General features: G+C 51.1%; 1 protein-coding gene and 1 pseudogene across 1 annotated transcript; one reads left to right on the forward strand and one right to left on the reverse strand.

Annotated features, from left to right (window-relative positions):
- LOC135305589 (zinc finger protein 850-like) overlaps positions 1-13,883 on the forward strand; it is a 652,086-nt pseudogene that overhangs the window by 380,584 nt on the left and 257,619 nt on the right.
- On the reverse strand, positions 9,349-10,281 carry LOC135306016 (olfactory receptor 14A16-like). Its single transcript, XM_064429583.1, has one exon. The coding sequence runs from the start codon at positions 10,279-10,281 to the stop codon at positions 9,349-9,351; it is 933 nt and encodes a 310-aa protein (XP_064285653.1).

Consider the following 13,883-nt stretch of genomic DNA (forward strand, 5'->3'; position numbering starts at 1 on the left):
CCACTGGCAGCGCCTGGAAATGACTGCAGACATGCTGGACAAGGTGGGAAATGTTGGGGTGTTTTGTGGATTTTGGGGGGTTTGGATTTTGGGGGTTTTATTGACACTTTGGGGGGGTGTTTTTTCTGGAGGTGTTTGGGGGTTTATTGAATATTTTGTTTTGTTTTGTTTTTTTGGTATTTTGGGAGGTTTTACTGGGATTTTGTTGGGGGTTTTCATGATTCTCATGAATTCTGGGGGTTTTATTGGGATTTTTAGGAGATTTTGAGGTATTTATTGGAATTGTGGAGGCATCTAGTGGGATTTATTTGGGGTTTGGGTTTTTTGGCAATTTGGGGGTTTTTGGGAGTTTTGGTGGGATTTAGGGGAGTTTTGTGGGGGTTTTTGGGTGTTGCTCTGATTTCTTTGGGTCTTAGGGGAGATTTTACAAGATTTTTTAGGGGACATTTTTGGGGTTTCATCGGGATTTTGGGGGTTATTGGGATTTCAAAAGATTTTGTGGGCTTTTATTGGGATTCTAGGGTGTTCTAATGGGATTTTGTGAGATTTATTTCAGATTTCATGAGTTTTATTGGGACTTTTGGGGCTTTTAAGGAGATTGTGATGCCTCTCAGCCCTTCCGCAAACCCTGGGACAACCCCAAAGGCCCCAGACGCCCAAATGCCATACAAATTCCACTAAAAATCCCAACTTCCTCAACAAATTAAAATAAGATCCTCCAAAACCCCAGAGAATCCCACAAAATCCCAGTGAATCCCACCCAAACTCAAAAACCCTCCCCAAAATCTCACTAAACCCCCTCAAAAATCAACCCCCCAAAACCCAATAAAATCCCCCAAAACCCAAAACTCCCCAAATCCGCAAAACTGCCAAAATCCCATAACCTCCTGAAACACAATAATTCTCTCTGAAACCCCAATAATACCCCTTCAACTTCCATCAAAACCCTCCAAAACTCTAAAAAAGCCCTCCCAAAATCCCCAAAAACCCTCCTAAAATTCATCAAAATTGTCCCAAATCCCAAAAATGCCCCCCAAAATCCTCCCAGACTCACTGGGGCCGTCCTGGATCAGGGGCACCGGCCGGTGGAACAGGAGACACCTCAGGGGCCCTCGGAGCTCTGTGGGGAGGGGGCACCATGGGAGACCCCCATGAGTCGTCTCCTCTAAAGTGTTCCAACAATCCCCTTCCAGTAACAGGAAATTAATACTAATAGATGAAAGTGGAAAAAAATTGCAACAGTTTATTAACAAGCGGAATAGCTGAAAAGCAAGCAAAAAGGCCAGTGAGTTCTAGATATCAAACTGCCAGACGTCACCGTCCCCCTGCTGGGACAAAGACTCAGAATGCCGGAGGAAAATCCCCCCAGGACATGCGTTACAAGGTGGTGCTGGGTTCTCCCTCAGGAAGAACGGGAGCTGTCATGGAGCAGCTCCAGCAGCAGATGAAAGCTCCATGCTTGTCCAGCGCCGACTTTCTCCCAGAGGCAGATCTCTGTGGAGCGGTCACGGCAGGTGAAGCAGCTGGGCTGGAGCCCCTCGGTGTCTTTTCTCCCCGGAGTGGCTCAGCTCATGCTCTCGGGCTGGGAGCGGGTGTCCTGGATTAGGGCAAATCTGGGAGAAAACCTCCAAAAGAGGGCCCCCCCCCCCCCCCCCAGAAAGCAAACCCACACAGCCCCTTCCCCCCTCCTGTTCGGGAAAGAATTCCTCGGAGAGAAGTGGAAAGAACCTGTTTATTTAACAAGCAAATCACCTCCAGCACACAAAATGAACAATACCAGATGACAACACTTTCACCGATCTGAAAAGGATGACAAACTCAGAAAGTCTGTCTCTGTTGTCGCTCCCTCCGGCGCTGAGGATAGCTGCTGCAGCCACCAGATGTAAACTCTTGGTGTTTCCCAGGTCCCAGTCCGGAGCAGGTTTGAATGGTTCCAAAAAGGGAAGGGAAAAAACAGTCCAGGGAAAAATCTGGACTGCTTAGCTAAACTAACTAACAGAAGCAAAAAGGAAAATCAGAGCAGGAGCAAGAGCAAAGCAAGCAGCAAAAAGCAAAAGCCGCACTATGTACTGCCCCGTCTCTGTGTCCCACCAGCTGTGGGGGAGCAGGCTGATAACAAACTAAAACAAACCTTGCTCTTCAGAGCCAGTCTTGAAGGCACAGTACATAATATCCAGCATTAACAGAACACATGATTGGGGATACAAGCATCATAATCTCACCCTAGGACATTCCACCCCTCATCCCCATATCGTCAACATACTATCACACATCATACATTTCATTAACATAACATTTCCATCTGTTCCCCCCAAAAATTACAGGCTGTACTCATCATGCCCTCATTGCATCCCCACACCAGACCACAGAATCCTGGCCCCTTACCACGGAGCTGCAGGATTCCCTACTTTCATTGTACTCACTCAAAACTCCATCTTTCACTTTCTCAGACCTTTGACACTTACACATTTCCTTCTCCATCTTTCACTTGCTCAGACCTTCAACACTTATACATTTTCTTCTATCTCATGTATGTATGATTTAATGTACAGACAGTGGCAGTAACATTCAACAAACAGTGATATTTGCGTATCATCCTCACCCCACAATCAGATCTCCCTGAGGTACACATCGTGTTTTTCCATCTCTTTGCATTATCCACCATGTGCAACCTGGTCCCTGAGCAAAGACAACCCCACAAATGGGTTTGTCTGTACTCGAATCAGAATTGATACACACCGTCTTCCCTAACAAACCTGTGACATGTACCACTGGGACTTTCTCTCCATCTGTTATATTCAGGGACCAGATGGGGCAGGACCTGCTCAATTGGTGGAACCTCAGGTTAACTAACCAGATGTCCTTTGCTAAATGCTGCTCCCAAGTTTTGAAAGATGCCCCACCCAAGGCTTTCAGCTGGGTTTTTAGTAGTCCATTGTACCTGTCCACTTTGCCTGCAGCTGGTGCATGGTAGGGGATATGGTACATCCATTCAATGCCATGTTCCCTAGCCCAGGTGTTGATAAGGCTGTTTTTGAAATGAGTCCCATTGTCTGACTCAATCCTCTCAGGGGTATCATGCCTCCAAAGAATCTGCTTTTCAAGGCCCGGGATGGTGTTACAGGCCATAGCATGAGACACAGGGTAGGTTTCCAACCATCCCGTGGTGGCTTCTACCATTGTGTAGTGTTTGCCTTTACGTGTCTGGGGCAGTGTGATGCAGTCAATCTGCCAGGCCTCCCCATACTTGTACTTGGACCACCAACCACCATACCATAGGGGCTTCACCCTCTTGGCCTGTTTGATGGCAGCACACGTCTCACAGTGCCTGTATCAAGGAAGAATGCCAAGTACACCACTGCGAAACGCAGGGGAAGAATGACCTCCCTGCTCCTGCTGGCCTCACTGTTCCTGATCCAGGCCAGGAGCCATTGGCCTTCTTGGCCACCAGGGCACACTGCTGCCTCATGTTCAGCTGGCTGTTGAGCAGTACCCTCAGGTCCCTTTCTGCCTGGCCACTGTCCAGCCACACCATCCCCAGCCTCTGGCATTGCAGGGGGTTATTGTGGCCAAAGTGCAGGACTTGGGATGTGGAGTTATTAAACTTCATCTTATTGGACTCTGCCCAATCACCCAACCATTCCAGGTCTCCCTGCAGAGCCCTCCTACCTTCCACCACGTGGACACACGCTCCCAGCTCAGTGTCATCTGCAGATTTACTAATGAAAGACTCAATCCCCTCATCCATATCATCAATAAAAGTATTGAACAGAGCTAGCCCCAGCACAGAGCCCTGAGGGACAGCACTGGTGCCTGGCTGCCAGCTGGATGCAGCAGCGCTCACCAGCACTCTCTGGGCCGGCCATGCAGCCAGTTCTGAACCCAGCACAGAGTGCTCCTATCCCAGCCCTGGGCTGCAGCTTTTCCAGGAGTGAGCTGTGGGAGACAGTGCCAAAGCCTTGCTGGAGTCCAAATAAACACATCCACAGCCTTTTCTGCATCCACCAGGAGGGTCACCTGGTCATAAAAGGAGACCAGGTTGGTTAAACACGACCTACCCCTCCTGAACCCCTGCTGGCTGGGTCTGATACCCTGGCCATGCTGTAAGTGCTGGGTGATGACACTCAGTATAAACTGTTCCATTTCCTTACTGGGTACTGAGGTCAGGCTGACTAGCCTGTAATTACCAGGATCCTCCTTCCCATCCATGTTGTGAATGGGTGTCACATTGGGCAGCTTCCAGTTACCTGGAACCTCACCAGTGAGCCAGGACTGCTGGTAAATGATGGAGAGCTGTAGCCATGATATTTTATGAAAAATCCTCTGCTAGGATTTTTCCTGTCCTGAGGAGCTGAGAGCCTCAGGAAAGAAATGTAAACAATGGCTATCTGCTGCTGTGGAATGCAACAGGTGCATCTTCCATTGGTCCATGTGGATTGTTTTCAATTAGTGACCAATCACAACCACCTGTGCCAAGGCTGTGAGCAGTCACAGGATTTTTGTTATGCATTCCTATTCTATTCCTATTCTATTCTTGTCCTTTGCAGCCTTCTGATCTTCCTATCTCTCTGTTCTTTTAGTATAGTTTTATGTAGTATTTTAGTATATTATGTAACATAATAAATCAGCCTTCTGAGCAAAATGGAGTTAAGCCTCGTGTCCTCACACTTGGGGCATTCGCCAAGACAAGAGAGAGCAGCTTGGCAAGCTCATCTGCCAGCTCCCTCATCACCCTGGGGTGGATCCCATCTGGTCCCATGGATTTATGAACATCCAAGCATCTCAGAAGTTCTCTGATTGCCTCCTCTCTGATAATGGGGGCACCATTCTCCTCCCTGATACCATCGACTGTCCCAAGAGGGCAGTTGTCTAGAAGGCAAGTTGCCTTCCCACTAAAAACTGATGCAAAAAAAGGCATTAAGCACCTCTACCTTCTCCTCATCTGCAGTTACCAAGTTCTCTCCTGCATCTAATAAAAAACAAAGACTGATCTTATCCATCCTTTTACTGTTAATATATTTGTAAAAACATTTTAAATTATCCTTTACAGAAGTCACCATTTTAAGTGCAAACTGAGCTTTGGCCTCCCTGATTTTCCTTCTACATGCTCTAGTAGCCCCCTTAAATATTTCCTGAAAGACCTGATCCTCCTTCCAAAGATGATGCATCCTCTTTTTATTCTTAAGTTCCTTCAAAACCTCCTTGCCCATCCAGGCTGGGTGTTTGCCCCGTCACCTCATCTTTTGGCACACAGGGGCTGTCTGTTCCTGTGCCCTCAAGATCTCTGTTTTGAAGCACATCCACTGTTCCTGAACTCCTTTGCTTTTAAGGACTGCTTCCCAAGGAACTCTTTGAATAAGCCTCCTAAATAGGTCAAAGTCTGCTCTCCGAAAATCTAGTATAAAAGTCCTGTTAATGTTCCTCATGACTTCACCAAATATTGAGAATTCTATAATCTCATGATCACTATGCCCCAAGTGGCCTCCAACCACCACATCTCCCACCAGCCCATCTCTATTTGCAAACAACAAGATTTAACATAGAACCTCCCCTGGTGGGCTTACCCACCAACTGTGATAAAAAGTTGTCCTCCACACACTCTAAAAATTTCCTGGACTGCATTTTTTCAGGTGTATTACGTTCCCAACAAATGTCCGGCAAGTTGAAATTTCCTACAAGAAAAAGGGCTGATGATCCAGAAACAGTCTCTAGCTGCTTATAGAATAATTTTTCCACCACTTTTTCCTGGTTGGTTGAATGATAACAGACTCCCAGTAGGATGTCAGCCTTGTTGGCCTTTCCCCTAATTCTCACAGGCATTCAACTCCATCCTCATTAGTTTCAATACCTATGGTGTCCAAAGCCTCCCTAATATAAAGGGCCACCCCTCCACCTCTTCTCCCTTCCCTATCTCTCCTGAAGATCTTGTAGCCATCCAGTGCAGCACTCCAGCCATATGAGTCATCCCACCACGTTTCTGTAATGGCAATTACATCACAGCTCTGCTCTTGGACCATGGCCTCCAGCTCTTCCTGTTTGTTACCCATGCTGCGTGCACTGGTATCCATGCACCTCAGCTGGGCTGCTGATTTCACCCCTAACTCAGGCTTACCACCCTTGGGCCTGCTTCCAGAGAGCCCAACAGCATCCCCTTCCCCCTTCAGATCTAGTTTAAAGCCCTCTCAACAAGTTCTACCAGTTCACAAGCTAAAATTCTTCTGCCCTTAACAGAGAGATGGATCCCATCTGGTTCCAGCAGGCCAGGTGCAGTAAAAGTTGCCCCGTGATCAAAGAATCCAAAATTCTGCCAATGACGCCAACCTTTGAGACACTTATTGATAATGTGAGCTTTCTTATTCCTTTCACCATTTTCTCAGCCACCAAATGGACTAAGGAAAAGACTACCTGTGCCCCTGTCCTATAAACCCTTGTCCCAGTGCCCTAAAGTCCCTTTTAATTGCCCTGACACTCCTCTTTTCAATCTCATCACTGCCAGCCTGGAGTATCAGCAGTGGCTAATAATGAGAGGGCTGAATCAGCCCAGGCAGTGTCTCAGTGATATCCCATACCCAGGCCCCAGGGAGGCAGCAGACCTCTCTGTGGGGTGGGTCTGGGCGACATATGGGGCCCTCTGTTCCCATCAGGAGGGAGTCATCCACCATGATTTCCCTTCTTTCCTTTTTGATGTTAGAGGTGGTAATCCTCACAGGTGAATCATAATTGGGAAGCTCACTGGGCAGAAAATTTTCTTCTAAATCATGTGGCTGACTCTCCAGATCCAGGGGCTCATACCTGTTCTGAAGTGACACCTGGCTTGGGAGAGGGGGTCAGGAGGAATTTTTATTGTTACCTCCTCAAGTAGATATCTCCTCCCACTCCCCTTCATCTGCCAGGTGTCCCTCTATTGTCTGACAGTGAGAGGCATAAAAGACTGTGGGAACCAAGGAGAGCGTTGCTGCACTGCCAGACCTCATGGAACCAAGGATCCACTGGGACACTGCAGGGCCTTGGAGGACCATGGCACCATTGTGACACTGCAGGGCCCAAGGATCTAAGGGACTTTGTGACACCAAGGGGTTCCCTGGAACCAAAGGGATATTATGACACTGGGAGGCCTCAGGGAGACTGTTGGAACACACTACAGCCTCATGGAACTGTGGTGACACCAAGCGGGGTGCAAGTGTGGATCTGCTGGAGGGTAGGAGGGCTCTGCAAAGGGCCCTGGACAGGCTGGATCCAGGGACCAAATCCAACAAGGTGAGGTTGAACAAGTCCAAGTGCCGGGTCCTGCACTTTGGCCACAACAACCCCTGCAGTGCTACAGGCTGGGGACAGAGTGGCTGGACAGCAGCCAGGCACAAAGGGACCTGCAGGGACTGAGGGACAGCAGGCTGGACATGAGGCAGCAGTGTGCCCAGGTGGCCAAAAAGGCCAATGGTTCCTGGCCTAGATCAGAATGGTGTGGCCAGCAGGAGCAGGGCAGTGATTCTTCCCCTGTGCTCAACACTGGTCGGGCAGCACCTCGAGTGCTGTGTCCAGTTCTGGGACCCCCAATTTAGGAAGGACTTGGAGGGGCTGGAGCGTGTCCAGAGAAGGGCAACAAGGCTGGGGAGGGGTCTGGAACACAAATCCTCTGAGGGGCAGCTGAGGGAGCTGGGGTTGTTTATCCTGGAGGAGAGGAGGCCCAGGGGAGACAAGGCAATGTCAGGGCACAGGTTGGACTTGGTGATCTCCAAGGACTTTTCCAACCTTGATGATTCTGTGATTCTCAGAAACCACCCTTGCAGCAGGTGCAGGATGAGCCCTGGGCCTCCTCTTCAGAAGCTCCAGCAGCCCAGCTCCCTCAGCTTCTCCTGCCAGCCCCAAAGCCCATCCTGTCAGTCCTGCAGAGCCTCTGCAGCTCCTCCTCATTGCCCAAAACAGGGAGCCCCACAGGCAGACACAGCAGCCCAGATGTGCCCCCCTGGCCTGGGGTGCCTCTGGCAAGGGAGCAGCACCAGGCACTGCAGGAGCCTGCAGACAATTCCTGCAGCACTTGGAGGATGATCCTGCTCCCCAAGGGATGTTCCCATGGTGCCAAGTCAGGAACTGCAATGGGGAGTGGGAAGAGAGAGGAAAGGGCAAACAGGTATGGGCTGTTTGCAGGGGAGGGAACAGGGCTGGGCAATAGGAAGAAATCTGGATCAGGGATGGGTAAAGAAAGCAGAGGTGAAGCAAAGGAAATGCTTGTGGCAGTTTAAGGGTGGCTGCCAGGCAGCCCTGTCTCTGTGGAACTCCATCTGCAGTGGCACAGGAAACTCCCAGCTGATGGGAACAAACTTTCTGGCCGAGGCCAGGACAAAGCTGAGTGGTTTCCCTGGTCTCCCCCAGCCCTTGCTGCCCCCAGGGACTGATGGCATTTGTGCTCCCTCAGGTTCATGTCCCCACAGCAGCAGCATGGGGGTGCTCCTGCCTGCTCTGTGCAATGCAAACAGGGGCTCCTGAGCCAGTGCTGCCGTGGCTGTGCCTGCAAGGATGCGGCACCTGTGTGAGCTGGGGGAGAGCCAGGGCTGCAGAGGGGGGATGTTGTTGGCAGCTCCATGAGGACGCTCTGGGACGCTGCCCTGGGCTGTGCAGCGCACTGGGGATGGATCAGCCCCTGCTCTGCTGCTCCTTCCCATCTCCCCCAGGGCCCTTGCAGATCCCCAGCCATGCTGTTTGCCCCCAGCCTGTCCACGGCCAGCCTGGGGCTGCTCACCCTGGGGCTTTTCTGTGCTGAGCATTGGCCTGGCCGTGTTCTTGAGAGAGCCTGGGCAAGGAGCCTGGAGCCCCCAGGGCCTGGCCTGAGGCGTCAGCGCTGCCCCAGCAGTGCCCATGGCCTGTCCCTGCTGCAGCCCCGGCACTGCCACCCCCAGGACTGTGCCCGGCCCCGAGAGCACTCAGGCCCTGCAGCAACACCAGGACCACCAGGGCAGCGGGGCAGGGCCACGGCAGCAGCACTGGCAACACCAAGTGCTGCTGCTGCTGCTGCTGGGCACAGCTGCTGTGCCAGCACTGCTCTGCCCCCAGCTCTGCACACAGACATTGCTGCTGCAGCTCCAGAGAAGGCAACAAAAGGGCATCTCTGCAGAAAACTCTGCTGGAAGATCCTTTAGTTCCTTTAAAACCACAAAGAGCACAGCCCCTCATTGACACAGTCTGTGGCCACAGGGAAGGTGGAGAGAAACAAAATGAGAAATGGCACAAACAAGATATTTCTTTGAGGACAACATTAAAATGTAAAACACAGAAAAAGGACCTCCAAAATGAAACCAAGAATTATCAAGGAGAAGTTTTATTACAAGTGATTTGCAGAAATTCACCAGCAGTTTACTGTTTCTGAAACCATCCAGTCATCAGTCTCCACACTGCGGCCTTGAGCTCCTGGTTCCTCAGGCTGTAGATGAGGGGGTTCAGGGCTGGAGGCACCACTGAGTACAGAATTGACAGGGCCAGATCCAGGGATGGGGAGGAGATGGAGGGGGGATTCAGGTAGGCAAACACTGCAGTACTGATGAACAGGGAGACCACAGCCAGGTGTGGGAGGCAGGTGGAAAAGGCTTTGTGCTGTCCCTGCTCAGAGGGGATCTTCATCACGGCTCTGAATATCTGCACATAGGAGAAAACAATGAATGCAAAACAGCACAATGATAAACAGGCACTAACAGCAATGGGCCCAAAATCCCTGAGATAGGATTTGGAGCAGGAGAGCTTGAGGATCTGTGGGATTTCACAGAAGAACTGGCCCAGAGCATTGCCATGGCACAGGGGCAGGGAAAATGTATTGACTGTGAGCAGCAGAGCAGTGAGAAAAGCACTGGCCCAGGCAGCTTCTGCCATGTGGGCACAAGCTTTGCTGCCCAGGAGGGTCCCGTAGTGCAGGGGTTTGCAGATGGACACGTAGCGGTCATAGCACATGATGGTCAGCAGATAGTACTCTGCTCCCATGAAGAACAGTAAGAAAAATAGCTGTGCAGCACATGCTGTGTAGGAGATGTTCCTGGTGTCCCAGAGGGAATTGTGCATGGCTTTGGGGACAGTGGTGCAGATGGAGCCCAGGTCGCTGAGGGCCAGGTTGAGCAGGAAGAAGAACATGGGCGTGTGCAGGTGCTGGCCGCAGGCTATGGCGCTGATGATGAGGCCGTTGCCGAGGAGGGCAGCCAGGGAGATGCCCAGCAAGAGGCAGAAGTGCAGGAGCTGCAGCTGCCGCGTGTCTGCCAATGCCAGCAGGAGGATGTGGCTGATGGAGCTGCTGTTGGACATTTGCTGGTGCTGCACATGGGGATCTGTTCATGGAGAAAGGACAGTGAAGGGTTAGAGGAGATGCCTGTAAGCAAAATCAAAGGCATTTTCCAGACACTTTCCTCTGTAACCCACACAGACACTCTTCAGTGTTTAAGAGTTCTGAGGTTTTCTTTTTAAGCTCCTACCATGTCTCTCCTGCTATTCTTGAATATCAGAAACCCTCAGCATTTCTGTTTCACTCTGGTAGAACACAGTGATTTCCCCTGAGAAAAGATTATGAGTGGAGATTGCAGGGAGATGGTCTCTCACTTGACTGTGTTTGGAGTTTCTCTGGACTTTCACTTTCCTCAGTTGGAGGATTTGTGCACTCCTATGTTATTTGTAAAGGTCACCAGGCGCTGCTGAGAGCAGATGGATCCACCACAGCCCAGCTCCACATTTGTAGCCAAGGACTCACTTTGCTCATTTCACCAATCCAGCAGCATTTTCAGTGTCAGAACACCTCTGCCTTTCCCCATAAATCTTATAACTCAGAGAAGCTCTAGGACAGGTTTGCACCCTGGATTGAAGCTCCCAGCTTGGACTGAAATCTCAGAAAGACTTCCAAGTGTCCTTATGCTGGCACTGGATGAAGGGAGATGCAGCTCCTTCCCTGGCTGCACTGACAGCATTGCCCAGAGCTGGGCACTGGGGACAGCGTCACCCGGAGCCAGCTGTGCCCCCTCCCAGAGCCCCCAGGGCCGGGCAGCTGCTCCCAGCCCTGTGCTCTGCAGAGGGAACTGGGCCCGGGGCTGCAGAGCTGCCCCACGGCTCTGCTGCAGCTCTGCCTGCACAGGAGGGGCTTCACGCCTTGGAGCCCCGGCCCTGAGGGCAGAGGCTTGGCTGGGGGACAGGAGGGAGGGGGCTTGTTCAGAGGGAGGGGCTGCACTGGAGGGGATCCTGTGGACATCTCTCAACTCTCCCTGCCACAGCATTGCTGGGTTTTGTTTTCTCTCATTCCCTGATCTTCTCTCTGCTTCCTGGAGATTTTCCTCCTGCAGGTGTTTCCCTGTGCCTGATCTCTCTGTGCCAGCATTCAAAGACCCCAAATCTCTGTGCACTCTCCTTGGCCTGACAGAACCCTGCCTTTTTGGAGGGCACTGGCTGGGGGCAGGTTCTGTTTGCAGCTTGGAGAAAGGACAGCTCAGACTGAGCCTGATGGGTCCAGCAAAGGTGATGCTGCTGCTGTCCATGAGCAGTGTGGCTGAAAGCACATTAGGGATCTCCTGTGAACCTATTGATCACTAAAACAAACAGTTCAGATGTCTTAGGCACTTGTCAAAATTAATAATTAATAATTAATTATCGTCCTTTATTGTTTATCCCATCTCCCTGCCATTCTCTAATAGTAGGAACTTGAATACAAAACCTTTGGAACTTTCCTCATTATTATAAAAATCCTGTTCTTGGAAATATTCTATGACTGATCAGAAGCCCTCAGCATGTCAGAGTTTCATGGGCATTTCACCTCCCCTGCACCAGAAATACTCAGAGTTGTACTCACAGGGTCTGCAGGCATTGGGATGTTCCAGCTTTAGGAGATGGCTCCAGCAGCTGCAGCTGCATTGTCCTGCAGCCAGAGGTTCCTGTGCCAAGGGCTGGCAGTGATTCTGCCCCAGGCACTTCTCAGCACCTTCCCAGCCCTGACTGATTGAAGCTCTCTGTGCCTCTGGGCTGTGCCCGGGCTGGCTGCAGGCAGTGCCCTAGCCCTGCTGGGCTGGCAGAAGAGCTGCTCATCAAGAGAAATGTGCTTTTGAAGCTCTTCTTGCTTACCAGGAGCTGCCTCTGTGCCAGGAGCCCAGTCCAGCTCAGCAGCACAGACACAGCAGCAGGACTTTAATGACCCTCTGGGGCTTTGTGCTCAGACCCTGAACATCAGTACCTGAGAGGCAGCTGAAGAAACCTCTCCAGAACTCCAAGTCAGAATCCAACTCCAAAGTTTCTTGGACTTTTAATGGGTCCCACTGAGGGACACAACTGAGAAAGTGTCCCCAGGCCCCAGGCAGAGCAGAGAACTGGAGGCAGGGATGACAGGTGGGGACAAAGAGAAGCCAAGTCTTGGTGGCCTGGGGCACAGCAGGGTCTGTGCCACCAAGGGCTGGGAGGAGACACCTTGTCCTGAGGCCCTGGGGCCTCCTGGCACAGCCCCAGCCAGGCTGGGCACTGTCAGCCCCTTGTCCTGCCCTCAGCATCCCCCACTAGCCCACATCCCAGTGGCCTCAAGGATCTGCTGGAAGTAGTCTCTGGGGAGCCTTGCTCAGCAACGGCCCTGGGGGCTCCTGAATGCTCCCAGGGAATGCAGGTTTTTTCCAAGGACTTTGGGTTTGGCTTTTGCCTTGGAGTCTCTGAGAGTTTTGTGCAATCATGGCCTTCAATTATCTGCTGTAATTAGTCCCTGGAGAGGCTTTGTCAGTAACAACACTCAGTGGGGCTCATTAATGCTTTGAGAAACTCAAGGTGTTTAAGCTACTTTGGATTTTCCTTTCCCCGCTGAGTCTCTGAGAGGTTTTTGTGCCATCCTGGCTCCCAATTCTCTCCTCCAACGAGTCCATGAGGATCCTGTCTTGGAGAGGGACCTCAGTGGGACCCATTCATGCCTTGACACACTTTGGGGTTTTCTTCTGACTTTGACTCCTGGACAGGTTTGTACAATCTCCTCTCAGGTCCTGAGGTTCCAGGGCTCAGCTCTAAATGCACCATAGGGCTCATTAGGATCAAGCAAGTCCTGACAAACCATGGCTCTGCCTTGATTTACCTCCACTCTAGTGCAGTTCATTAGGAGGGTTTCCTTTTTCAGTTATGGAGAAATATTTCAAAGAGCTTCTAGCAAGTATGTATTCCTATTTTAAAGGGTGTCTTTTATTGCTGTTCTTATTACACAAGAGGTGATTGCAGCATTCAGTGACTGATATTGATCCAGCAGGGACTCTCCTAAGGAGTTCTGGCCTGCTCAGAGAAGCTGTGCCTTGAGCTCTGACGCAGCGTGGACAACCTTGCTCCACATTCCCCAAGCCCATCCTGTCACTCCTCACTCACCTGGGACCTGCTTTGCTCAGAGAACTGGCTGTACACAGCCAAAGAGGGGTCATCTTCTTTTGTGTTTTGAACCAATCTAAAACTCCTGAGTTTCCCCATTGAAAACAGACATCCTCCTCAAGTGTGTGCCAAGCCCAAGCTGCCACCAAGGAGGTTCCCCTTCCCTAAGGCAGAACCCTGAAAGGAATATTTTAGACACACAGGAAGTTCTGCAATAAACACAAATCCAGAGTTTGTTCAAGGCAGAGTTAGACCAATTCCTGAAGGACAGACCAGCTTTGAACTCCTTGCAGCTGAAAGCTCCGAGTTGGGAGGTGTGGGAGAGATCCAGGCGTGAGGGAAGGGAAATGCAGAGCACCCAGCAAGTGCTTCTGTGCAGACAGGCTGTGGGGAACGGCACTGCAGACCTGCCCTGGGCCAGCTGTGAGTGTGGATCATCATCCCAATCTGCACTGAGCCATTACAAGACACTGTTGGATGGACACTGCACCGACCCCAGCACGCCAGCCCCTTGCTCAGGGCTGCTGTCACTGCCCAGAGCCAGA

This window comes from Passer domesticus, chromosome 8 (genome assembly GCF_036417665.1).
Source record: "Passer domesticus isolate bPasDom1 chromosome 8, bPasDom1.hap1, whole genome shotgun sequence".
NCBI lineage: Eukaryota > Metazoa > Chordata > Aves > Passeriformes > Passeridae > Passer > Passer domesticus.